Genomic DNA, 25,466 nt, shown 5'->3' with positions numbered 1-25,466 from the left:
ACTCCAACAGACTCATGCTGGATAGACCTTCTCATTTGAGCCTCCATATTTCCTAACCTTTCTTTCATGTTTTCCATCTCTATGTCTTTCCAGGCAATATTCAGGTTAATTTATTCACATTTATCTTTTAGTTCACTAACTCTGTCTTTAACTGTTTGTAATCTGCTCTTAAAGCTGTATACTGAGTTTTAAATTTAGTTAAAATTAAAATTCAATTAACATTTTTACTAAATTAAAACTTTTGTTTTAGAATTTCCACTTGGAAATTCTTCTCAAGCTACTTGATTATTCATTATAGTTTTTTTAGTTTCTGCACATATGTTCAAACTTGCCTTTTATTACTATATTGAACATAGGCACTTTATAATCTGTTTGATAATTTCATTATTTGAAACGTTCTATCTGTGGTTACTGCTGGCTTGCTGCCATGATTTCTCATCTTTCTGTTTAATTACCTTTTTTAAATTAGAGGTGCTTGTTAGCCTTGGCATTGTATTTATCGAAAACTCTGAGGCCTAAGAAGAAAGTGAATACCTGCAGAGAGAATCTCCGTTTGCTTCTACCAGGCATCTATAGAATTACAAACCTGAGATCATTCTATATTTAATGCCCACTGAGGTTTCTTGGACCACCCCGACTGTATGAATTTGAGCTGCAACCCATGTGAGGACCAGCTTCTTGTTCTAAATTTTCAGCATCTCTTTCTCTATCTCTGTGTCTCTGCCTCTGTATCTCTCTCTCTGTCTCTCTCACACACACACACACACACACACACACACACACAACTTCACTTTGCCCCCAGATTCGAACCTGTCAATTTTCTTCACAATCCTCGAAAGACAGAGTGTATCTCTACTTCATCCCTACCCGGGGAGTTTAACCTTTTGATGTCTAAGCTTTGTAGAGGGTTGGTCTCTTATTAGGGGTCTCCTCCTGGGTGGGCTCTGTGCTTTATCTCTGTTCTTTACATCTCAAAGATTACATATTAGTTTCCTAGGGCTGCCATAAAAAAATACCGCTAACTTGGTGGCTTAAAACAACAGAAATTTATTCTCTCACAGTTCTGGAGTCTAGAAGTTCAAAATCAAGCAGACTGTTCTCTGCACAGTCAGCAGGCCATGCTCTCTCCAAAGACGCTAGGGAACGGCTCTTTCTTGCCTTTTCCTAGCTTCTGGTGGTTGCTGGCTTTCCTCAGCTTGCGGATGCATCACTTTAATCTGTGCTTCCATTGTCACGTGACCTTCTCTCCTATGTTTCTCTGTCTGTGTCCAAATTTCCCTCTTCTTATAAGGACACCAGTCATTGGATTAGGTGACTGGTGTCACCAACCTAATCCAGTATGACCTTATCTTAACTAATTTCATCTGCAAATACCCTATGTCTAAATAAAGTCACATTCTGAGGTTCTGAGTGGATATGAATGGGGGGGGGCACTATTCAACATGGCATAACCTATAAAATCCCAAATCCAAGTTTTCTTGGTTCGCCAAATGCCCTCATCAAAAGCAATGTGCAGTGCTCCACTTGTCCCTCTGGGCTCCTGTCTTATTTAGTCCCTGTTTTCTTACTAGATCATCAATGATCTTAGAAAACACTTCTTTAGGAAATAGTTTATCCTGGATTTTTAATCATTTTCAGCAGGAAATTCTATGTAGGAATCTAGCTCACCATATTACATCTCCATTCATTTTATGAAGCTACAACGTGATAAGAATAGCTCAAGAAAATTAATGAATTATATGTCTATTTCACTTACGAGCATGTGCAAAAGTCCCAACAAAATATTAGCTAATGAAATTCAACAGTTTATTTTTGTAAATGCATCCTGATCACATGGGTTTAACAGAGAAATCCAAGGATGTCTCAACATCCCACTTTCATTTTCCATGGTAATTCAACACATTCATGGACAAAGAGAGAAAAATTGCATGATCATCTCATGAAATGTGATTTTTTTAAAAAATAAATTTATTTATTTATTTATTTTTATTTTTGGCTGTGTTGGGTCTTTGTTGCTGTGCACAGGCTTCCTCTAGCTGCGGCGAGTCGGGGTTACTCTTCGTTGTGGTGTGCAGGCTTCTCATTGTGGTGGCTTCTCTTGTTGTGGAGCATGGGCTCTAGGTGCATGGGCTTCAGTAGTCAATGTGAATTTTATAACATTCAACAATTAATTATGATTTTTTAAATGGCTTCCAGCCATTATGGAATAACAGCTATTGGACTTGCCCACCTGCCAGAGGGGGAAAAATCCAGAAAAGTAAACAAAATATTGGAAGCAACTATTTTCAGACATTGGACAAAGGACAGCACAGGACTGTGATCCCTGAGAGAAAGGAAGCAAGTTACATAAAGCCTATGATTGCCCTGGTTTTCCCTGGTTCTTCAAATGGAGGCATTTCCAGACTGCACTGGAGGGAAGAGGGTCCAATTAGAGTGTGGTGGTCTTGATGAGTTTAGAAGACAGAAGTCAGAGTTTGGGGAGGCTGATGTATTTGGAATTTTCAGATAAAAGTACTAGAGAAAAAGGATCAATTCAGGGAAAGGGTTCCAGAAATCTACAGTAGGATCCCCCTAAGTTTTAGTAAATACTCAGTTGTGCTTACGTAGAATAAAATTCCATAAGGCTGGATAAAGAAAAGCTATTGGGAAACTGTAATCTAGAAATTCCCAGAGCTCATGTAGGACTGGGGGAAGGTCAAGATCCAATAGCTAAGTGGTGAGACATATTGAACACTGTCACATTCAGTAGGGCTGGACTAACCCCAGAGTAAAGACCACTTTAGACTGATGCTAACAAAGTTTTAAAACAAACCTGAAAAGAATCAAGCTGATCCACAAGAAACTTAACTGACTTCCAAAACCAACTTCAATACTCTTTAGAGGAGGATAATGAAATCCAAGCACTTATGTCCTGCGACAGCAACAGCAACAAAAATCCCAGACCTGCAGTGAACCAGGAAAAATCTGGAGGGAAAAAATCAGTCAAAACAGAATCAGAAAGGACAGAAATCATGGAATTAATAGACATGGACTTAGAACAACTATTATAAATATACTCATGGATTTATAGAAAACATCAACACAGTGAGCAAAGAAATGGAAGACATAAAAAAGAATCAAATGGAATTTTGACAGATGAAAACTCAGTATACGAAATGAAAATTTTACTAGATGAGGTTAACAGTGGGTTAGACACTGAGGAAGAAAAGATAAGTGAACATGAAAACAGAGTAATAGAAACTATCCAAATTGAAACAGAGAGAAAAAACATTGAAAAAAAATTAACAAGCCTCATTGATCTCTGGGAAAATATCAAGCAGTCTAACAACTGTATAATTGGAGACACGCACAAAGGGTAAGCACACACACAAAAGTATTGAAAGAAATAATGGCTGAAATTTTTCCAAATGTTTTGAAAACTATAAACCCACAGGTCCAAAATACTCAACAAATTCCAAGCAGGAAAAACACAAAATAAACTACTTCAAAACATATAATAATCTAGTTGCTGAAAATTTATGATCAAAAGAAAGTATTAAAAACAGCCAGAAAAAAAGACGCATGCATATCAGGAAACAAAGATAAGAATTTTTGCTGATTTCTCATCAGAAACAATGTAAACCATAATAAATGGAATGACATCCTTAAATTGCTAAAAGGAAAACATTTTCAACCTAGTATTCTACATGCAGTGAAAATATCCTCCAAAAAGTGAAGGTGAAATAAAGACAACAACAGACATACAAAATCTGAGATAATTTTTCACTAGCATATCTGCAATACAAGGAATATTAAAATAAGTTATTTAGAATGAATGAAACACATGTGAGGAGAACTTGGGTGTACACAAAGGAATAAAGAGGACTGAAGGTAATCCTAAAAGACTTTTTTCATGCTTGAATTTCTTTAAAATATAATTGACTGTATACATTTTTAAAATCAGCAATGTACTGTAGAGTTTAAAACATATGTGTAAGTAAAACATACAACAACAACAGCACAAAGGGTGGGAGGGAGAATAGGAAATACACTGTTGTAGGGTTCTTATATGTGAGATAGTATATTTTTATTTGAGGGTAAATTATGATAATCTAAAAATGCATACTACAAACTCAAGAGAATACACATTAAAAATCATAGAGGCGGGAGCCGGCGGCCCTCGGGCCCTCCCCCAGCGCTGGAAAGCGCGGGCTGCTCCGAGGGGGCGGCTTGGTTGCTGGCGGTTTGGCAGATTAGTGAAGGAACAAGCAGAAAAGCGAACGGCCGTCTCTTCCCCGCTCCGGAGCGTGCTCGCGTTCCTGCTGGAGATTTCGAGAATCTCGAGGCAATCTTGCCGTATTTGAACTGGCCAAAGACAACTTCAGACCTGTATAATGTAACAGAAAAGGTCAGAAAACATTAGGCAGTAGAAGTGTGAGCATATTAAGTAAGATGAACGTCTCGGGAAGCAGTTGTGGAAGCCCTAGTTCTACAGATGTATCTAATGACTTTAAGGATCTTTGGACAAAACTAAAGGAGTATCATGATAAAGAAGTACAAGTAGAGGATCCACTTGGAGAAACCAGTATAAGAGGCTATTTGAAAGACGTCAAACATGGACTTGTCCAGACTTTGCAGGTTTTGAAGTATATATAGGAATCAAAATTCAGTCATTGCTTTTAAAACTTCATGCCAGGTTAAAAAAAAAAAAAAAAGGAAAAGAAAAGATACGAAGGTAGTACTTGAGTTACATAATTTTTCTTAGATACGCATAAGAACTTAAATGCATCTGAACTTGTTTGGATACAATTTTTTTTTTTTTTTTTTGCTTTTAAAATCCCTTTCAGTATCAGGTTTATTATTAAAAAGCACGGGTAATAAGATGGAATTTAGAATATTTTTCAGAATGTCACCATTTTAATAAATGGTTTTTGTCCATGCTATGGTTTACCATCAACATCTCATCTAGTAGTATTTTCTATATCTGGTAAATAAGGTAATCAATTTCATAGAAAACTAGGCAGATTTTTGAGGACAGAGTTGGAGCCCCATTGAAGAAACGGAAAGTAAAGAGGCTCTAATATGACAGGATAAATACTTTTTGATTCAGTTTTGGATTGCTCCATTTATTTTCTTAGATGTTTCATCAAAAATTCCAAAAAGATAACATTCATATTAAGACTACACAAATTAGCAATGAAAGGAGTTGCAAGTAATTTTGGTCCATAACATCAGTGTCCTACTCATTAAGAAAGGCTAGTCATCAGGAAAATGCAAATCAAAACCACAATGAGATATCACCTCACACCTGTCAGAATGGATATCATCAAAAAGAACACAAATAAGAAATGTTGGCGAGGATGTGAAGAAAAGGGAACCGTCATACACTGTTGGTGGGAATATAAATTGTTGCAGCCTCTGTGGAAAAAAGTATGAACGTTGCTTAAAAAACTGAAAATAGAACTGCCATATATGACCCAGCCATTGTACTCCTGGGTATATATCCGAAAAAAAACAAAAACACTAATTCGAAAAGATACATGCACCTCAATGTTCATAGCAGCATTATTTGCAATTGCCAAGATATGGAAGCAACCTAAGTGTCCATCAACAGATGAATGGATAAAGATGTGGTGTGTATATGTACTCAGCCATTAAAAAAAAAAAAAAAAAAGAATGGACTACTACTCAGCCATAAAAAAAGAAATTTTGCCATTTGCAGTAACATGGGTGGACTTAGAGGGTATTATGCCAAGTGAAATAGACAGAGAAAGACAAATACTGTATGATGTCACTTATATGTGGAATCTAAAAAATACAACAAACTAGTAAATATAACAAAAAAGAAGCAGACTCACTCAGACTCAGATACAGAGAACAAACTAGTGGTTATCAGTGGGGAAAGGGAAGTGGGGGGCAATATAGGTAGGAGATTAAGAGGTATAAACTATTAGGTATAAAATAAGCTACAAGGATAGGGACTTCCCCAGCAATCCAGTGGTTAAGACTCCACACTCCCATTGCATGGGGCTTGGGTTCGATCCCTCGTCCAGGAACTGAGATCCCACATGCTGCACAGTGCGGCCAAAAAAAAAAAAAGGATATATACAACACGGGAAATATAGCCAATATTTTGTAACAACTATAAATGGAGTGTAACCTTTAAAAATTGGGAATCACTATATTGTACACCTGTAACAATATCAACTATATTGTCAATAAAAAAAAGAGTACTATCATTAACTCTCAAAAAAAAAAAAAAATCATAGAGGGACTTCCCTGGAGGTCCAGTAGTTAAGACTCCATGCTTCCAATGCAGGGGGCATGGGTTCAATCCCTGGTGGGGGAACTAAGATCTCACATGCTGCGTGGCGTGGCCAAAAAAAAAAAAAAATCACAGAGATATAGTTAGTTAGCTAAGAGAGGAGATAAAATGGAATTCTGAAACATGTTTGTTTAATACAAAAGAAAGCAAAAAGGAAGAGAAATAAAACAAAGGTAAGATGGGACAAATATAAAACAAATAGCAAGATGGTAGATTTAAAACCAAAAAGTCAATAATTACATTAAATGGAAATCTTCTAAACACTTAAATTACAATGCAGAGATTGTTAGACTGTATAAAAAAGTGAGACCCAACTATAGGCTGTCTCAAGAAATGAATTTTAATATAAAAACAAAAATAAACTAGGGACTTCCCTGGTGGTCCAGTGGTAAAGAATCCTCCTACCAGTGCAGGGGACACAGGTTCAATCCCTGGTCAGGGAACTAAGATCCCACATGCTGCAGGGCAACTAAGCCTGCACGCCACAACTACTGAGCTTGTGTACCTCAGTGAGAGAGCCTGCGTGCCACAAACTACAGAGCCCATATGCCCTGGAGCCCATGCACCACAACTAGAGAGAGAAAAACCCACATGCCACAACTAGAGAGAAGCCCACATGTTGCAACGAAAGATCCCACATGCCTCAATGGAGAACAGCATGCCACAACTAAGACCTGACACAGCCAAATAAATAAATAAATATTTAAAAAAATAAACTAAATGTAAAAGCCTGGAAGGGAGGAGAAGAACCAATGAATTAGAAGGAAAAAACAGAAATAAGTGAAATGGAATTGTTTTCTTAATTTCTCTTTCTGTTAGCTTATTGTTCGCATATAGAAATGCAATAGGTTTTGCTTTTGTTTTTTTTTTTTTGGTAGTGCTGTGCAGCTTGTGGGATCTTACTTCCCCAACCAGGGGTCAAACCTGGGCCTTGGCAGTAAAAGCACAGAGTCCTAACCACTGGACCTCCAGGGAATCCCCTAAATGCAACAGATTTTTGTATGTTGATTTTGTACCCCACAAGATTACTGTATTTATTATTTCTTTTTTTCTAGAAAATTAAAAAATATCCCACTTTATTATCAGGACGCTAAAGTTAAAACTCCTTGCACCTTCAGAGAAACGTTTTCACTGAAATATATATTTTCCCCATTTTATTTGATTTCTTTTTTATTGAGGTATATTGATTTACATATTATATAAGTTTCAGGTGCACAACATAGTGATTCACGATTTTAAAGGTTATACTCTATTTATAGTTATTATAAAATATTGGCTATAGTCCCTGTACAATAGATACTTGTAGATTATTTACTTTATACATAGTAGTTTGTACCTCTTAATCCCCTACGCTTATCTTGTTCCTCCCTATTTGTTTATTATTTCTAATATTTTTTGGTGGGGTCTTTAGGGTTTTCTATATATAAAATCATGTCATCTGCAAATAGTGGCAGTTTTACTTCTTCCTTTCCAATTTGGATGCCTTTAATTTCTTTTTCTTGCCTAATTGCTCTGGCTAGGTTTTCCAATACTGTGCTGAATAAGAGTGGCGAGAGTGGGCATCCTTGTCTTGTTTCTGATTTTAGAGGTAATGCTTTCAGTTTTTCACCATTGAGTATGATGTTAGCTGTGGGTTCATCATATATGTCTTTATTATGTTAAGGTACATTCCTTCTATGCTCATTTTATTTATTCATTTCTTTAAAAAAAATTTTTTTTTTAATTTATTTATTTATGGCTGTGTTGGGTCTTCGTTTCTGTGCGAGGGTTTTCTATAGTTGTGGCAAGCGGGGGCCACTCTTCATCGCGGTGCGCGGGCCTCTCACTATCGCGGCCTCTCTTGTTGAGGAGCACAGGCTCCAGGCGCGCAGGGTCAGTAATTGCGGCTCACGGGCCCAGTTGCTCCACGGCATGTGGGATCTTCCCAGACCAGGGCTCGAACCCGTGTCCCCTGCATTGGCAGGCAGATTCTCAACCACTGTGCCACCAGGGAAGCCCCTATGCTCACTTTATTGAGAGGTTTTTTTTTTTAATCATAAATGGGTGTTGGATCTTGTCAAATGCTTTTTCTGCATCTATTGAGATAATCATATGGTCTTTATCCTTCATTTTGTTAATGTGGTGTATCATATTGATTGATTTCTGGACATTGAACCATCCTTCCCTCCCTGGGATAAGTCCCACTCTATCGTGGTGTATGATCCTTTTAATGTATTATTGTATTGGTTTTCTAGTGTTTTGTTGAGGATTTTTTAATCTGTGTTCATCAGAGATATTGACCTGTAATTTTTTTTTTTTGTGTTGTCTTTGTCTGGTTTTGGAATCAGGGTGATGTTGACCTTATAAAATGAGTTAGGAAGCATTCCTGCCTCTTCAGTTTTTTGGAGTAGTTTGAGATGAATAGGTATTAAATATTCTTTGAATGTTTGGTAGCATTTACCTTTGAAGCTATCTGGTCCTGGACTTTTGTTTTGGGGGAGCTTTTTGATTATTGTTTAAATCTCTGCAGTAGTGATCAGCCTATTCAGATTTTCTATTTCTTTTTTTTTTTAATTTATTTTATTTATTTATTTTTGGCTGCGTTGGGTCTTCGTTTCTGTGCGAGGGCTTTCTCCAGTTGCGGCAAGCGGGGGCCCCTCTTCATCGCGGTGCGCGGGCCTCTCACTATCGCGGCCTCTCTTGTTGCGGAGCACAGGCTCCAGATACGCAGGCTCAGTAATCGTGGCTCACGGGCCCAGCTGCTCTGCGGCATGTGGGATCTTCCCAGACCAGGGCTCGAACCGTGTCCCCTGCATTGGCAGGCAGATTCTCAACCACTGCGCCACCAGGGAAGCTCCAGATTTTCTATTTCTTCATGATTCAGTCTTGGAAGGATGTATGATTCCAATGATTTGTCCATTTCTTCTAGGTTGTCTACTTTGTTGGCATATAGCTATTCATAATATTCTCTCATAATCTTTTGTATTTCTGAGGTATCCATTAGTTCTCCTCTTTCGTTTCTGATTTTATTTATCACAGTCTTCTCTCTTTTTTTCTTAGTGAGCCTAGATAGATCTTTGTCAACTTTGTTTATCTTTCCAAAGAGCCACCTCTTAGTTTCACTGGTCTTTTCTATTATCTTTTTGTCTCTACTTCATTTATTTCTGCTCTGCTCTTAATTATTTCCTTCCTTCTACTGACTTTGGGTTTTGTTTGTTCTTCTTTTTCTAGTTCCTTTAACTGCAAAGTTAGATTGTTTATTTGAGATTTTTCTGTGTCTTGAGGTAGACCTATACTGCTATAAACTATGTTTTTACTACACCCCATAGATTTTTTTTAGAATTCCTTTATTTTATTTATTTATTTATTTATTTATTTTATTTTGTTTATTTATTTATTTATTTATTTATGGCTGCGTCAGGTCTTAGATGCAACGCATGGGATTTTCATTGCAGCGTATGGGCTCTTCGTTGCGGCACTCAGGCTTCTCTCTAGTTGTGGCATGCGGGTTTCTTCTCTTTAGTTGTGGCACACAGGCTCCAGAGAGTGTGGGCTCTGTAGTTTGCAACACATGGGCTTTCTAGTTGAGGAGCCTGGGCTCAGTAGTTGCAGCACATGGACTTAGTTGCCCTGCTGCACATGGGATCTTAGTTCCCCGACCAGGGATCAACACGTGTCCCCTGCATTGGAAGACAGATTCTTTACCACTGGACCACAAGGGAAGTCCCACCCCATAGATTTTTAAAAAAATTTTTTTTATTGGAGTATAATTGCTTTACAATGTGTCAGTTTCTGCTCTACAATGAAGTGAATCAGCTATATATATACATATATCCCCTCCCTCTTGGACCTCCCTCCCACCCCCCATCCCACCCATCTAGGTCATCACAGAGCACTGAGTTGAGCTCCCTGTGCTATACAGCAGGTTCCCACTAGCTATCTATTTTACACATGGTAGTGTGTATATGTCAAAGACCCTGAATAGCCAAAGCAATCTTGAGAAAGAAAAACAGAGCTGGAGGAATCAGGTTCCCCAACTCCAGACTATACTACAAAGCTACAGTAATCCAGACAGTATGGTACTGGCACAAAAACAGAAATATAGATCAATGGTACAGGCTAGAAAGCCCAGCGATAAACCCACGCACCTATGGTCACCTAATCTGTGACAAAGGAGGAAAGGATATACAATGGAGAAAAGACAGTCTCTTCAATAAGTGGTGCTGGGAAAACTGGACAGCTACATGTAAAGGAATGAAATTAGAACACTCCCTAACACCATACACAAAAATAAACCCCAAATGGATTAAAGACCTAAATGTAAGAACAGACACTATAAAACTCTTAGAGGAAAACCTAGGAAAAACATTCTTTGACATTAACCACAACAAGATCTTTTTCGACCCAGCTCCTAGAGTAATGAAAATAAAAATAAAGGCAAACAAATGGGACCTAGTTAAACTTAAAAACTTTTGCACAGCAAAGGAAACCATAAACAAGATGAAAAGGCAACCCTCAGAATGGGAGAAAATATGTACAAACGAAGCAACAGGCAAGGGATTAATCTCCAAAATATACAAACAGCTCATGCAGCTCAATAACAAAAAAACAAATAACCCAATCAAAAAATGGGCAGAAGACCTAAATAGACATTTCTCCAAAGAAGACATACAGATGGCCAACAGGCACATGAAAAGATGCTCAACATCACTAATTATTAGAGAAATGCAAATCAAAACTACAATGAGGTATCACCTCACACTGGTTAGAATGGGCATCATCAAAAAATCTTCAAACAACAAATGCTGGAGAGGGTGTGGAGAAAAGGGAACCCTCTTGCACTGTTGGTGGGAATGTAAATTGGTACAACCACTGTGGAGAATAGTGTGGAGGTTCCTTAAAACACTAAAAATAGAACTACTATATGACCCAGCAATCCCACTACTGGGCATATACCCTGAGAAAACCATAATTCGAAATGACACATGTACCTCAGTGTTCATTGCAGCACTATTTACAATAGCTGGGACATGGAAAGAACCTAAATGTCCAATGACAGATGAATGTATAAAGAAGATGTGGTACCTATATACAATGGAATATTACTCAGCCATAAAAAGGAATGAAATTGGATCATTTGTAGAGATGTGGATGGACCTAGATTCTGTCATATAGAGTGAAGTAAGTCAGAAAGAGAAAAACAAATATCATATATTAATGCATATATGTGGAATCTAGAAAAATGGTACAGATGAATCTATTTCCAGGGAAGGAATAGAGACACAGACATAGAGAGCAGGCATGTGGACACAGTGAGGGAAGGGGAGGGTGGGACGAACTGGGAGATTAGGTTTGACATATATACACTACCATGCATCCCTATACACTAACAATGAAAGATCAGAAAGAGAAATTAAGGAAATAATCCCATTTACCATTGCAACAAAAAGAATAAAATACCTAGGAATAAACCTACCTGAGCAGGCAAAAGACCTGTACTCAGAAAACTATAAAACACTGATGAAAGAAATCAAAAACGACACAAACTGATGGAGAGATATACCATGTTCTTGGATTGGAAGAATCAATATTATAAAAATGACTATACTACCTATAGATTTTGATATGTTGTATTTTTATTTTCATTTGTCTTCAGGTATTTTTTTATGTCTGCTTTGATTTTTTTCATTGACCCAATGTTGTTCAGTAGCACGTTGGTCAGTCTCCACATATTTGTGATCTTCCCAGCTTTCTTCTTGTAGTTGATTTCTAGTTTCATACCGCTGGATTGGAAAATTGCTTGATATGATTCCAATCTTCTTAAATTTATTGAGACTTGTTTTGTGTCTCAACATATGGTCTATTCTTGAGAAAGTTCCATGTGCACTTGAGAAGAATGTGTTTTCTGCTGCATTTGGATGGAATGTTCTGTACAAATCTATCAAATCCATCTGGTCCAATGTTTCATTCAAGGCCACTGTATACTTGTTGACTTTCTGTATGGGTGAACTATCCGTTGATGTAAGTGGGTGTTAAAATCTCCTACCATCATTGTGTTACTGCCAATTTCTCCCTTTAGGTCTGTTAATGTTTGTTTTAAATATTTTGGTGCTCCCATGTTAGGTGCATATATATTAATAATGTTATGTCTTCTTGATGACTTGCCTTCTTCATCATCATATACTATCCATTTTTGTGTCTTATTACCCTTTTTGGCTTGAAGTCTATTTTGCCTGAGGTGGATATGGCTGCACCCCCTTTCTTCTGGCTGCCATTTGCTTGGAGCATCACCTTCCATTCCTTCACTGTGAGCCTGTGTGTGTCTTCAGAGCTGAGGTGAGCCTCCTGGAGGAAGCTTTAGTTGGGTCTTATTCTTTAACCCACTCTGTGTGTTTTGATTGGTGACATCAACCCATTTATATTTAGGGTGACTATTGATAGATGAGAACTTAATATTGCCATTTTATTTCTTGTTTTCTGGTTGCTCTACATCTCCATTGTTTCTTCTTTCTTGTGTTTCTGTCTGCCATTTTGGTTTGGTGGTTTTCTCTTACATTTTTCTCAGTTTCCTCTTTTTTGTTTCATGTCTCTGCTCTAGATATATGTTTTGTCGTTATCATGAGGTTTGCACAAAATGTTTCTGATATAAAATGGTCTTTTTTCTGCTGATAGCATCTTATCTTCATTTACCTACATGGGTTCTGTCAGTTTTCCTCTTCCCCTTTTGTGCTTTTGTTGTCTCAAATTATCTCTTTTTATGTTGTGAGTTTGTTACCAAATTGAAGTAGCCATAGTTTTTTTTCTTCTTTTCCCCCCTTTAACATTTATGCTATAATAAAGTGTTTAAAAACCTATTCTGATAAAGAGTTGCAATTTTCTGATTCTGTCTATTTATCACCTTACTTGAAGTTTTGTGTACTTTAGCCTTTTCGTTTCTGGTAAAAGAGCTCCTTTCAACATTTCTTGTAAGGCAGATCTAGTGGGGGTTTTTTGGTTTTTTTGTTTTTAATTGAAGTATAGTCGAATACAATGTTGTGTTAATTTCTGCTGTAGAGCAAAGTGACTCAGTTATACATATATATCAGTACGCTCTTTTTCATATTCTTTTCCACTATGGTTTATTACAGGATATTGAATATAGTTCCCTGACCTATACAGTGGAAACTTGTTGTTTAACCATTAGGTCTAGTATTAATGAACTTCCTCAGCTTTTGTTTGTCTCGGAAAGCCTTTATTTCCCTTCATATTTGAATGATAACTTTGCAGGATAAAGTATTCTTGGGTGACAGTTTATATCTTTCAGTACTTTGAGAATATCATTCCACTCCCTCCTGGCCTGTAGAGCTTCTTCTGAGAAATCTGCTGATAAATTAATGGGGGTTCTATGTAGGTTAACATCCTTTTTTCCCCAGCTACCTTCAAAATTCTTTGTTATTGACTTTTGACAATTTTAATATAATGTGTCTTGGAGAAGGTCTGTTTGCATTGAGGTAATTAGGTGTTCTCTTCATGGACTTGTATATCCGTAACAGGGAAGAGCCAATTTTGACTCCATGTTGGATCCGTTTCTTTGACTTTAGCCTTTGCTTTTCATTGCTTTTGTTATTATAATCATACATAATGGCCTGCCTCAGGGAACCCTACCCACCTGTGAATGGCTGCAAGAAAGAAGAAATTAACACGTCCAAGGCTGGCCATTCCAGATGTTTGCCCTTGTTACTTTACTTTCCTCTCTGATTCTGTAAAAGAAACTGGCGTCCAGACCCCAGTAAGATGGTTATTTTGAGACACTAGTCTGCCATCTTCTCGGTCTGCTGGCTTTCCGAATAAAGTTGTATTCCTTGCCTCAAAAAAAAGAATTTCATCATTTTAAAACTATTTCATTTCTCTTGCCTCTTATATTTGTATCATTTCTAGATTTCTGTTTTTGCTCTTGCTATTTCTCTCTTCCATATGGTCTGCTCTATTTCCAATTCTTTCTAATGCATCCTTCATCTCATTTATTGAGTTCTTCAGCTCCAGAATTTCTGTTTGGTTTTTTTTTAGAGTTTCAATCTCTTTGGTAAAGTATTCCTTCTGTTCATTAATTTTCTTCCTGAGCCCATTTAACTGCCTTTATGAGTTTTCTTGCAGCTCATTGATTTTCTTCATGACAGCTATTTTGAATTCTCTATCAGTTAGATCACAGTATTCCATGATTTTAAGTTTGGTTTCTGGAGAATTGTCATTTTCTTTTTGTGGTGCAGTGTCACCACGGTTCTTCATGGTGCTTCATAAGTTGTTCCTCTGCCAGGGCATGTGAGGTAGCAAACAGCTTTCTGCTTGATTCTGAGCTGCCTCTTGTTATATTTGAGAGTCAGCACTTTCCACCCTCCACTGCCTCTGGCAGGGGCGTCGCCCTGTGCCCTCATGATCACTTCTTGTACCTCTGGAGTCATTGGTCTCTTGCTGCTGCCTGTGTTGCTAGCGTTGGTCCCTGGGGCACCAGGAGAGTGGGCTCCTCCATTTTGCCTGGGATCCCCTGGGTCGCAGATTCTGCCACTGCCGGGGGAGGGTTTGGGTGGGGGTAGCCAGTGTTGCACAGGTACCCCTGTCATGTCAGGTGCACAGGCTCTGTCACTGCAGGGTGGGGGGAGTCATGGGCCCCTCTGCAGCTGAAGGGATGGGATCCCAGGCCTCATGGCCACCACTGCCAGTTGCCTATGGCTGCCACGGTGGCTGGGGCGATGGAGTCACGTGCGTCACCTCCCCTGCTACTGCCAAGTTCTCTGGGGCTGCAGGTGGGAATCCAGGACTGCAGGCACCCCCCCCCCCCGCCGGGGTTCCCCCAGTTCCACCTCCTCTATGGGCTCCAGTTCAGCCACCTTCAGATGTACGGAAGTGTGGAATTCTCCAGCACCCTAGTGTATGGGGCAGAGGCACCCTTTTAGCATTGTGAATGTTTTATTGGTTGTAGATTGAAGGGGAGAGACAAAGGGAAGGTCTCAATTTGCCATGTTGCAGATATCCCTCCACGAAACACTATTTTTACTTGAAAGAAAATTGACAAACTATGGTTATTCTGACTTGGGTGTTTGGCAAACACTTTCTCAAAAATGAATAAAGTGAGTGTGTCACTTCATGGAAAACAACTGATAGTATTTGTTGCCAATGATAAAATTTGTGCTTTTAAGCAAAAATTAGATTTTTGGAAAACCTGTGTCTATCATCATGAGCTTAAAGTTTCTCAATATTTAAATATTTTTCTGATGACATTGGTGGTGACATTAACAAGTGTGATTTTTAAAATATTATATAATAAAATCTGTCAAAATTTGGAAGATCTATATAACTCAGGGAACCAGTATTTTCCAAATGACAAATGAATGCATGATGTTTTAAAATTATGCATAACTAAAAGACCCATTCTGCATGCAAGACAGAGCAATGGATTTTAATGTAGCAGAAGACGAAAAAGGGGACATCCCTGGTGGCGCAGTGGTTAAGAGTCCACCTGCCAATGCAGGGGACACGGGTTCGAGCCCTGGTCCGGGAAGATCCCACATACCACCGAGCAACTAAGCCCGTGTGCCACAACTGCTGAACCCGTGCACCACAACTACTGAAGCCCATGTGCCTAGAGCCCATGCTCCACAACAAGAGAAGCCACCGCAGTGAGAAGCCCACGCACTGCAACGAAGAGTAGCACCCACTTGCTGCAACTAGAGAAAGCCCGTGTGCAGCAATGAAGACCCAATGCAGCCAAAAATAAAAAGATAAATAAATAATAAATTTATTAAAAATTTTTTTCTAAAAAGAAAAAAAAGTTCATTGACATGGTTTCAAATTCCAAATTGCAACTAACCTCTAAGAAACTACCTCTTGTCAACTCTTGGTGTAGTATCAGCGAAGATCCACAATTATCTGAAAAAGCTATTGTTTGCTTCCAACTACAAATCTAAGTCAGGCTGGGTTTTCTTCATGTTTCAACCAAAACAACACATGGAAGAGACTGACTGCAGAAGCACGTACAAGAACCAGCCATTGCCAGCTAAGCAGACAGTAAAGAAACTTGCAAAAATGTAAAAAACAATGCCACTATTCTCATCAAAGTTTTATTTTATAAAATAGTTATTTTTGTAAGATATTATTTATGTTAACATGTTGAGGGCTCATTATCATTTTAAATGAATAAATAAATCATTCCCTCATGCATATACCATGCTTCTTCAAGTGTTCAGTCAGAAAAATCAAATCCTGTCCAAGGGAGAAAAATTAGTCTGGACTCAGAACTTTTCATCTCCAATATTCAAGGTCTAGGACAAAATGGAATGACGAGACAACAGCTGTGAGGGAAAGAAGTAGTGACTGTGGCAGGACAGGAAAATGATCCCCCAAGAGAGAGTCACATCCTAATGCTTGGAACCTGTAAATGTCACCTTATTTGGAAAAAGGATCTTTGCAGATTTGATTTAATTAAGGATTTTGAGATCAGGAGATTATCCTGGATTATCCAGGTTGGCCCTGAATATGATCACAGTGTGTTTATAAGAGAGCTAGAGGGAGGGCTTCCCTGGTGGAGCAGTGGTTAAGAATCCGCCTACCAATGCAGGGGACACGGGTTCGATCCCTGGTCTGGGAAGATCCCACATGCCGCAGAGTAACTAAGCCCGTGTGCCACAACTACTGAGCTTGCACTCTAGAGCCCACAAGCCACAACTACTGAGCCCACATGCCACAACTACTGAAGCCCGCGTGCCTAGAGCCCGTGCTCCACAACAAGAGAAGCCACCGCAATGAGCAACCCTCGCACCGCAACAAAGAGTAGCCCCCGCTCATCGCAATTAGAGAAAGCCCACACGCAGCAATGAAGACCTAACGCAGCCATAAATAAATAAATTTATTAAAAAAAAAAAAAAGAGAGAGAGATCTAGAGGGAGATTACACAGACAGAAGAGGTGGGAGCAGTGTTGACCATGGAGCAGAGATTGGAGTGATGCAGCCACATTCTCAGGAATGCTTGCAGCCACCAGAAAAGACCAGGAACGGATTCTCCCTTAGAACCTCCGAGGAAGTGCAGCCCTGGCGACACCATCATTTCAGCACAATGACAGTGATTCCAAACCCAGAGACTTGGGTATAAGTGGTTTGTTCAGGAAGTGATTCCATGAAACAGAAATGAAGGAGGAAAAGAGTAGGACAGGAAAGGCAGAATCGAAACATAGGCGTGTGCTCCTTAGGTTACTGCTCTGGGTAACAACGCCTTCACTTCAGCAGGACCTCCTGAGAAGTGTACGGAACACTTCTTAGGATTCTCCGACCATTCCTCCACTGACTCCTGTCTCCAGGCCCTGAGGGTGCCCCCCAGAGACCTAGGCTGTGCCGGTCAGCAGGCCAAGTAGGCTCCTGTGGTGTCGGGGAAGGCCTGGGGCAGGAAGTTCAAAGACACACAGCAGGTGCCAGAGATGCAGCTCTGTAAGCCCACTGCAATTAAAGGTGTGCTGAGGGCATCATTCAAGACACCAGCTCTTGTATCCCACAGTTTACGCAGGCACCACATTAAGTCCACGCTGCCATGATTCTTTGAGGTGAGGTCTCGAAGGTCACAACCTTTACAAAAGCCTTAATATAAGAGTGTTAGTAGAACAAACACAGTCCCCACTGCCACACCTGCTCCTGAGGCTGTAACTAATATTGGTCATGTCCCTTCTCCTCTGCCCATTCTAGGTTTCCCTCACTGTCAGCCAGCATTGCAGCTGGTCCACATGGCTCTCCTGGTCAGGTCACGAGACCTCCATCCCTGCGGGGTCTGAGCCCTTGGCAGGCTGTGGCTGCTCTTATCACTTGGCATGGAAGCAACCAGCCAGAACCAGGCAAGTCCTCCATGCTAGACCAGCTCCTGATAGCCCCATTAAGTAGCAGCAACCCTATCTACCTCTAACAATCGGGATCTATTATCCCCTCCTTCTTTGCCTGCACGTTCACCAGCACAAGGAGCTCAAAGTGACCTGGTGGAGTTTGCAGATTCTGGTTCAGTGGAGGCGTCCTTCCCTGGAATCAGTGGACGCTCCCTTGTGGAAGTGTTCCCTACCTGGGAACCAGGGGGTCTAATCCAGCAGAGCTCTAGGCTGCTCGTAGGTAATACAGGGTATCACAGAAGCGGTACAGCCCACAGCAATCTATACATTGCTGTACCTTTTTCACTGTAAAATGAGTTTCTTGGTCCAAGGTAATGTTATACATGATCCCGTGTTGGTAAATCGAGCATTCTCTAAGCTGCTAGATAGTAATGCTACTCTAAGACCTTGTGGATAGGGAAGGCAAACTCATATCCAGAACAGGTATCAATTCCAGTAAAGATGAATCAATCTCTCTCCTGGGTGGAAAGGATCTGGTGTAACGAACCTGTCATTGAGTCATCCAGGGATGGTACCATATCAGGAGCTCAGCACTAAGACTGCTAACAGGTCAGAAATTCATAGGCAGTAATAATTAGATAAGCCTTGATAAGAAAGAGCCTGTGTTGGTGGGCATAGCTTGCCACCATGGCAACTCCATTCACGGCCTCACCTTACAAGCACAAGTGTAGCCAAGGACAGAAGCTGGCTGACATCTATCCATCCAATTTGTTACCCAGTGACCCCTCTGCAGTGGGTATTCACATGAGGCACAAAGATACACACACTTGTGGCCAGTGCTATAGGTCCATCTTCTTTCCCAGACCTCCTTGTCTCCAGTATTCCCCTCTTGCTCTTTCCAGGTCCCTGACCAACGAGCAAGACGTCTGTCTCAACCCAGAAGTTTATGTGCACACCTTCCTTAGGCCACTTTTCTGTCCACTCCCTTCCCTCCCTACAAAGTGAATATCCAAGTGTACTGCTCAAAGCTCTGGTCTCTGGAAGAATTCTCTTCATTACTGTCCTTCAGAGCCACCTGAAATGGGATGGTAGTGCAGCAGTACTACATTTTCAGCTCACATCAACACATCAAGCTGACCCATCTGTGAACCAGACCTAAATTTTTCTTCCTGCCTGCTAAGAAGCACTGGTACAACAAGGTGGGAGATGTGCGGGCCACAGCCACCTCTTCCTATAAATGACCAGTACTCTCTGGACAGACTGGGGTCCAAACCTTTTTCATTGGGCAGTGAATTGCTACTGAGCCTGGTGGATTTGCCAGTATCTAGTTTAGGACAGGCAGATTTGGTCACATGATCATTTGATGCCCCATAATCAGGCACCCAGTCTCTACTTGGGCCCCATAGTGTGCCAGACGCTGCTTTCAATTGGTGAGTAGTTCTTCACTGTAGCTGGCATGGTCTTGCTTCAGAACCCTAGGGGTGAGCACTCCAAATCTCCTGTTGGAGCCTACCAAAGGTGCCTCACAGGGTCCCTACCTGCCACAGATAAGCCATAACCCATTGGTTCTGTTAAGAGACAGGGGAACCCATCCTCCAGTGTGGATCTTCACCAGAGCCCTCCTTTGCTCTGGGACCCATTCAAAACCAGCAGTCTTCCAAGCCACCCGATAAATGGGTCAGAACAGTATTCCCAAGTGTGGTACATGCTGACTCCAAAATCCAGAGGTGCATGGAGTGGTAGGCCTCATTTTTCATGTTACGGATGCAAGATGCAGTAACTTGCCCTTATCTCAGAGGTGATGGCCTGGTTTGCCCTACAACACTGCACCCCTGGAAACTTCACTGATGACAGGCTCCAGAACTTCTGAGGGTTTATCTCTCATCCTCTGACATGCATTGTCTTACCAGGGACAGAGCACTTGTCACTTCCTTCCTCACCGTGTCCAATTAGCATAAGTTCATCAGTTTTATGGAGAATGTCCAGATGATCAAGGTCTCAACGATTACACTGTGACAGAAAGCATGACTTAAAACAGACTTGAAGTAAGACAATGTATATGCTTGGCTGTCCTTCCCATATAAAAGTGAACTGCTTTTGGAAACTTACTCTTTACTACTGGAAATTGAAAGGAATGTTCACCACATCAATTGCATTATCAGGTGCCAGAGGTGCATTAATCAGTTCCAGTACAGATACCTCACCTGACACAGCTGCTGTGATTAGGGATACTAATTGGCTAAGTTTGTGGTAGTCCACCATCATTTACTTGAATCCATCTGGATTTTGCAGGGGACATTCAGGTGAATTGGAGGGGATGTAGTAGGGATTTATGTCTTTGAGAGTAAGCAATCTCTGCAATCCCACACAGAATGCAGCATTGGAGAGGGTGGGGAGTTCCAGAGGCTTCCACTTCGCTCTTCCTACCATGACTCTTATTCCACAGGTCAGGGATCAATGTACAGGCTCGCCCCACTGCTACGTATAATTACCCCAGGTATGTACTGGGACCAGAGAAGTGACCTCAAGACTTGGGTCAGGACTCTGTTTATCATCTGACTTCCACAGCCTCTACTCAAACCAGTGACTCATGATGCTTCATGTACCCTGGCACACGTGTCATCTCAGATCTTGTTATCTAACAGCCCTTGAAAGGTCCAGATAGTCTCTTTTCCAAAGTAAATGTGTTACTTTGTCAGGAGGCGCTGGGTCCCTTTGGGGAAGGGTTAGAGGAATATTTTTTTATGTACTTATGGTGGCACTGTAGGATCCTTTCTGTAAGAGACCAAGCCTCCCTTTCAACCAGTGGACTCCAGGTCTCAGATTTCAATACAGAGCGAGGGATCATGACTTCCCATTGCAGTAACTGACATTCGCTTTCTGATCACCAATTCTTGATTTCTTTCTCGTTATTCAAATCAAACACCACTCAGGTCAGCTGTCCATCTATTTCACCCCAAAGAACACCATGGTCCAACAGTGCCACAGATCCCCGTGGATCAAGTCTTCCTGGTCGCCACTCCAGCATGGGGCACAAGAAATGCAAGGAGGCATTTCAAACTGCTGCGGTGGGACAAGGAGACGTGGTGCAGCCCCAGGTGCCTGCTGCAAGGTGTGAGCCTCTCCTCCTGGGCTTGATGTTAGGTCTGGAGGCAAGAGGGGCAGTGGAGCAGGACATGAAGACAGTGGTTTCAAGCAGGGTAACAATAGCGGCGGGCTTCAACTGACAAGGGAGTCTCAGCGGTGCGGAGGGCTTTAAGGTTACGCATCCACAAATGTTTATTCGGCACCTACCAGGTGCCCCACACTCTCTCCCTTTCCCCCACACTCAAGACTCGCCACACTCATTCAACGGCCCTCTTCCTTGCCAAACTGCCCCGGGGGCCAAATCTGTCCAGTGAGGGGCTGCCGCCGCCGCTGCCCGCGCTGCCCTGTCCGCTCCCAGACCCTGACGAATGCCCACCTCGCCTCACGGGCACTTTCCCGGTGACACCGCCCTTACGCGCTGGACCGGCTTCTCAGCCCGGTACGCGCCACCCGCCCACGTGGTTCGCCCACGTGACACGCCACTGTGCCGTGGGCCCGACCGCTCAGGACGCTTCTGATTGGCCCGCGCCATTTCCTGCTTCCGGGTTATGGTCCAAACAGCACTGTCTTTCGAGCGGCCCCGCCAAGAGAGAGAGGCCATTGGTCTTCGCTCTGAGCAGGGGCGGGGCACAGCCTTCGGAACTAGCACCCGGACGAGGGTCTCCGAGACGGCCGAGCGGCGCCGCAAAGAGCCGAATAGAGCCAAGGAGACCCGAGTACGACCGGAGCAGCGCAGGCTGGCCGGAAGCGGAGCCGAGCGCAGCCGGAAGGAGCCGAGCGCGCCCGAAGGGTCTGTGCGCGGCGGGGCGTTGGCCGGGCCAAGCCCCAGCCATGGCGGCCGAGGGGACAGATGTGGCCGGAGGCGGGGCTGTTGGAGGCCGCCTGGCCAAGGACAGCTTGCGGCAGGCTATGTGCCCCGACGCGGCCCCGAACCGGAGGCGCAGCTCGGCGCGGTCGCGAGACGCCGAGCGCCGAGCCTGCCAGTGGTGCCGGGAGTACTTGGGCGGGGCCTGGCGCCGAGTACGGCCGGAGGAGCTGAGGGTTGACCCCGTGAGGTGGGAGGTCAGGGGTCAGCCCCTCCTGTGCGCGGGCCGGGATCAGGCTCAGGCTCGGGCGCTCGGGACACGCAGCGTTCCTGGGCCGGGGGCGGGGCAGGGCCGGGAGCGACGGGGGGGCGCGGGGGCTGGACGCCGGGCCGGTGGAGCGGATGGCGGGCTGAGCGCGCCCTGCTGTGGGTCTGCAGCGGAGGCCTCAGTAACCTGCTCTTCCGCTGCTCGCTGCCTGACCACCTGCCCAGCGTTGGCGAGGAGCCCCGGGAGGTGCTGCTGCGGCTGTACGGGGCCATCCTGCAGGTGAGGAGGGAGTGAAGGCCGCAGTGGCCTTAGAATCTCTCACCTGAGTGTGGCAGGAGGTATGGTCCCCACTAGGCAGTTGAGGACACTGAGCCTTAGGAGCTAAGTATTTTGTCCATTATGATACTAAGGCCTGCGCTCTGGAGCCCCCGGGCAATAGAACAAGAAGTCCCAGATGTGGTGGGAGGAGCAAGAAGACCCTCGCGTGTGTCAGCGCCACTTTGCCTCTGGCCCCTTGTGACCGTGTTCCCTTCGCTGTCTGTTTTCCTTCAGGGAGTGGACTCCTTGGTCCTTGAAAGTGTGATGTTCGCCATCCTTGCAGAGCGGTCACTGGGGCCCCAGCTCTACGGAGTCTTTCCAGAGGGCCGGCTGGAACAGTACATCCCAGTACGAGCCCGGCCCCGACCTCCCCGAAGCATCTCCTTCCCCAGCCCCTATTCCCCTTCCCAATGTCTGCCTTCACATCCCTCACCCCAGGTAGGGAATTTTCCCCAAGCCCTGACTTCCCCCACCTCCATTGCCCCACCCTTCCCCCCTCCTGCCCCAGCCCCTTCACCACCCTGATAGGTTCCTGGGTGCAGAGCCGGCCACTGAAGACGCATGAGCTTCGAGAGCCCGTGTTGTCCGCAGCCATCGCCACGAAGATGGCCCAGTTCCATGGCATGGAAATGCCTTTCACTAAGGAGCCCCGCTGGCTATTTGGGACCATGGAGCGGTGAGTCGGGGGCCTCCTCAGGCCTCCTGCACATAGGCTGAACCCTCATGTTGGCAGTTACTACGCTGGGCTGTGACTGAATGCATCTAGTGCTCTGTCCAGCTCTCCAGTTGAGGGGATCAAGTGTCCCACTGTCTAACATGGTTTCTCACGCAACAGGCTTCCAAATGATTGCCAGACAAGTCATTCAGTGACCGAACGGGTAGGACAGCCTGGCCTGGGGTAGAGGGGAGGGATAGCAGAGTGAGTATATCCTATCCTTTGGGCTTCAGGTATTTAAAGCAGATCCAGGACCTACCCCCCACTGGCCTCCCCCAGATGAACCTGCTGGAGATGTACAGCTTGCAGGACGAGATGGGCAGCCTCAGGTGAGGGCAGGCAGGATGGGGCGGGGGTGGGGGGGTGGGGACAGAAGAGCACAGGAGATGTGCCAGGCACCTAGTGGGGTCCTACCCAGGATTTGCTGAAGGCTGGGGTCAAGGCCTAGCCCACGCAGGTGTCTCTGACCCTCCTTTCGTCACTCCTGCTCAGGACCCATGCCCCTGTTCCCCTGCAGGAAGTTGCTAGACTCTACCCCATCACCAGTGGTCTTTTGCCACAATGACATCCAGGAAGGTAGGAGAAGGCATCTGAGTCTCCCAACCTCAGGTGAGGGGGGCCAGAGGACCCTGGAGTGACCAGAGCCTCACCACATTCCTCCAGGGAACATCTTACTGCTCTCAGAGCCAGAAAACGCTGACGGCCTCATGCTGGTCGACTTCGAGTACAGCAGCTATAACTACAGGTGAGGGTAAGAGGATGGCCTCCCATGGGTCTGTTCCCACAGTGCCCTGGAAAAGCAGACCAGGCCTTCTTCTCTGCATCCCAGCTGCCCAGCGTATTTGGGGATTGAGTGTCCACCTTATTCCCTCAGGGGCTTTGACATTGGGAACCATTTTTGTGAGTGGGTTTACGATTACACTCATGAGGAGTGGCCTTTCTACAAAGCGCAGCCTGCAAACTACCCCACCCGGGGACAGCAGGTATGTGGGCCAGAAGCTGGGGAGCAGGACCTGGCTTAGAAGGGAGAAGGAGGTTGAAGTCTGGAAGGAATGGCGAGCAAGGGTGTTAACTGGGAAGCGCTCCCCAGTCTCCCCATTTCCTGACTCTTGTCTTTTGATCTCAGCTCCATTTTATTCGCCACTACGTGGCGGAGGTAAAGAAAGGTGAGACCATCTCCCGAGAGGAGCAGAGGAAACTGGAAGCAGATTTGCTGGCAGAGGCTAATCGGTGAGGAAAGACGTGTGGGGCAGGGGTAGAGCAGGGTGCAGAGGCAAGGGGCAATGTGGCAGGTAGACTCACTGGGCTGCAGGTTAGGTGTCAGTGCAGAGTGGGGGCAGGAAACGAGCATGAGGCCTGAGGCTGAGGGGGAAGAACAGTTTGAGAGTGGGAAGAGTCAGGACAGGGTCGGGGTTAGGACGATAGAGGAGAAGTTAGAGCTTTGGGGCTTGACCAGCCTGGGGGAGGGGGTTCAGGCAGTGCCAAATGTGCTCTGAACCCCCCTTTTCCTGCTCCCCTCAGGTATGCTCTGGCATCTCATTTCTTTTGGGGTCTCTGGTCCATCCTCCAGGCATCCATGTCCACTATAGAATTTGGTTACTTGGTAAGTAACCAGGTTGGGTGAGTTAGGTGGGCGCGGGGGGGGGAGTAGCAGAGGCCTCAGACCCTCTAGGCCATCTGTGGGCAGACTGGGGGTTGTGGGGTGCTGGTCCCAAGCCTTCTCACCAGTGTGCGGGGTTCCTTCCCTAGGAGTACGCCCAGTCTCGGTTCCAGTTCTACTTCCAGCAGAAGGGACAGCTGACCAGCTTCCACCCCTCATCCTGACTCTCCACCTCCCAACTCCTTGGATTTCTCTGGGAGCCTCCAGGGCAGGACCTTGGAGGGAGGGACAAAGGGGAGGCCCTGGGGACTGGGCTGAGCCCGAGTGAGACTGGGGTTAAGGAGGCTGACCTCCCCCACCCACCCATCCCGAGTTTGAGCAGGTCCCCACCGCAGGCAAGTGGGCAGAAGCCCTGGGATGTGTACCTTAAGACAATAAACTAGCTTCTTCCTTCACACCGTCCTAACCCTGCTTGGGTGCGGCGGAAAGTACCGACCAAGGATTGCACACAGATTGACAAAGGGACCACTGCTAGGAGCCTCAGTTTCCCCTC

The 25,466-nt window shown here is 43.9% G+C and overlaps 1 protein-coding gene across 3 annotated transcripts; it reads left to right on the top strand.

Moving 5' to 3' along the window:
- The first annotated feature begins 21,809 nt into the window (after positions 1 to 21,809).
- On the top strand, positions 21,810 to 25,368 carry CHKB (choline kinase beta). Of its 3 annotated transcripts, none has more exons than XM_082351495.1 (11): positions 21,813 to 22,262; positions 22,451 to 22,559; positions 22,833 to 23,036; positions 23,141 to 23,274; positions 23,547 to 23,642; positions 23,831 to 23,889; positions 23,977 to 24,058; positions 24,188 to 24,296; positions 24,440 to 24,543; positions 24,835 to 24,916; positions 25,063 to 25,368. In XM_082351495.1, the coding sequence occupies exons 1-11, from the start codon at positions 22,039 to 22,041 to the stop codon at positions 25,135 to 25,137; spliced, it is 1,278 nt and encodes a 425-aa protein (XP_082207621.1). In that variant the 5' UTR covers positions 21,813 to 22,038; the 3' UTR covers positions 25,138 to 25,368. The 3 variants fall into 3 exon arrangements, with proteins under 3 accessions (XP_082207623.1, XP_082207621.1, XP_082207622.1); XM_082351496.1 differs by having other exon boundaries at positions 21,814 to 22,262; positions 22,833 to 22,946; XM_082351497.1 differs by lacking the exon at positions 24,835 to 24,916 and having other exon boundaries at positions 21,810 to 22,262.
- The last annotated feature ends 98 nt before the right edge of the window (positions 25,369 to 25,466 follow it).

Source organism: Balaenoptera borealis, assembly GCF_965194805.1.
Source record: "Balaenoptera borealis genome assembly, chromosome: 13".
Lineage (NCBI taxonomy): Eukaryota > Metazoa > Chordata > Mammalia > Artiodactyla > Balaenopteridae > Balaenoptera > Balaenoptera borealis.
This window is presented reverse-complemented; position numbering and strand designations above follow the sequence as displayed.

What these genes read in the sequence shown, in the direction of transcription:
- CHKB (XM_082351495.1), top strand. Translation starts at nt 22,039, where the DNA reads ATGGCGGCCGAGGGGACAGATGTGGCCGGAGGCGGGGCTGTTGGAGGC. An exon ending in CTGAGGGTTGACCCCGTGAG is followed by an intron (nt 22,263 to 22,450) that starts GTGGGAGGTCAG and finishes GTGGGTCTGCAG; the next exon opens with CGGAGGCCTCAGTAACCTGC. An exon ending in TGTACGGGGCCATCCTGCAG is followed by an intron (nt 22,560 to 22,832) that starts GTGAGGAGGGAG and finishes GTTTTCCTTCAG; the next exon opens with GGAGTGGACTCCTTGGTCCT.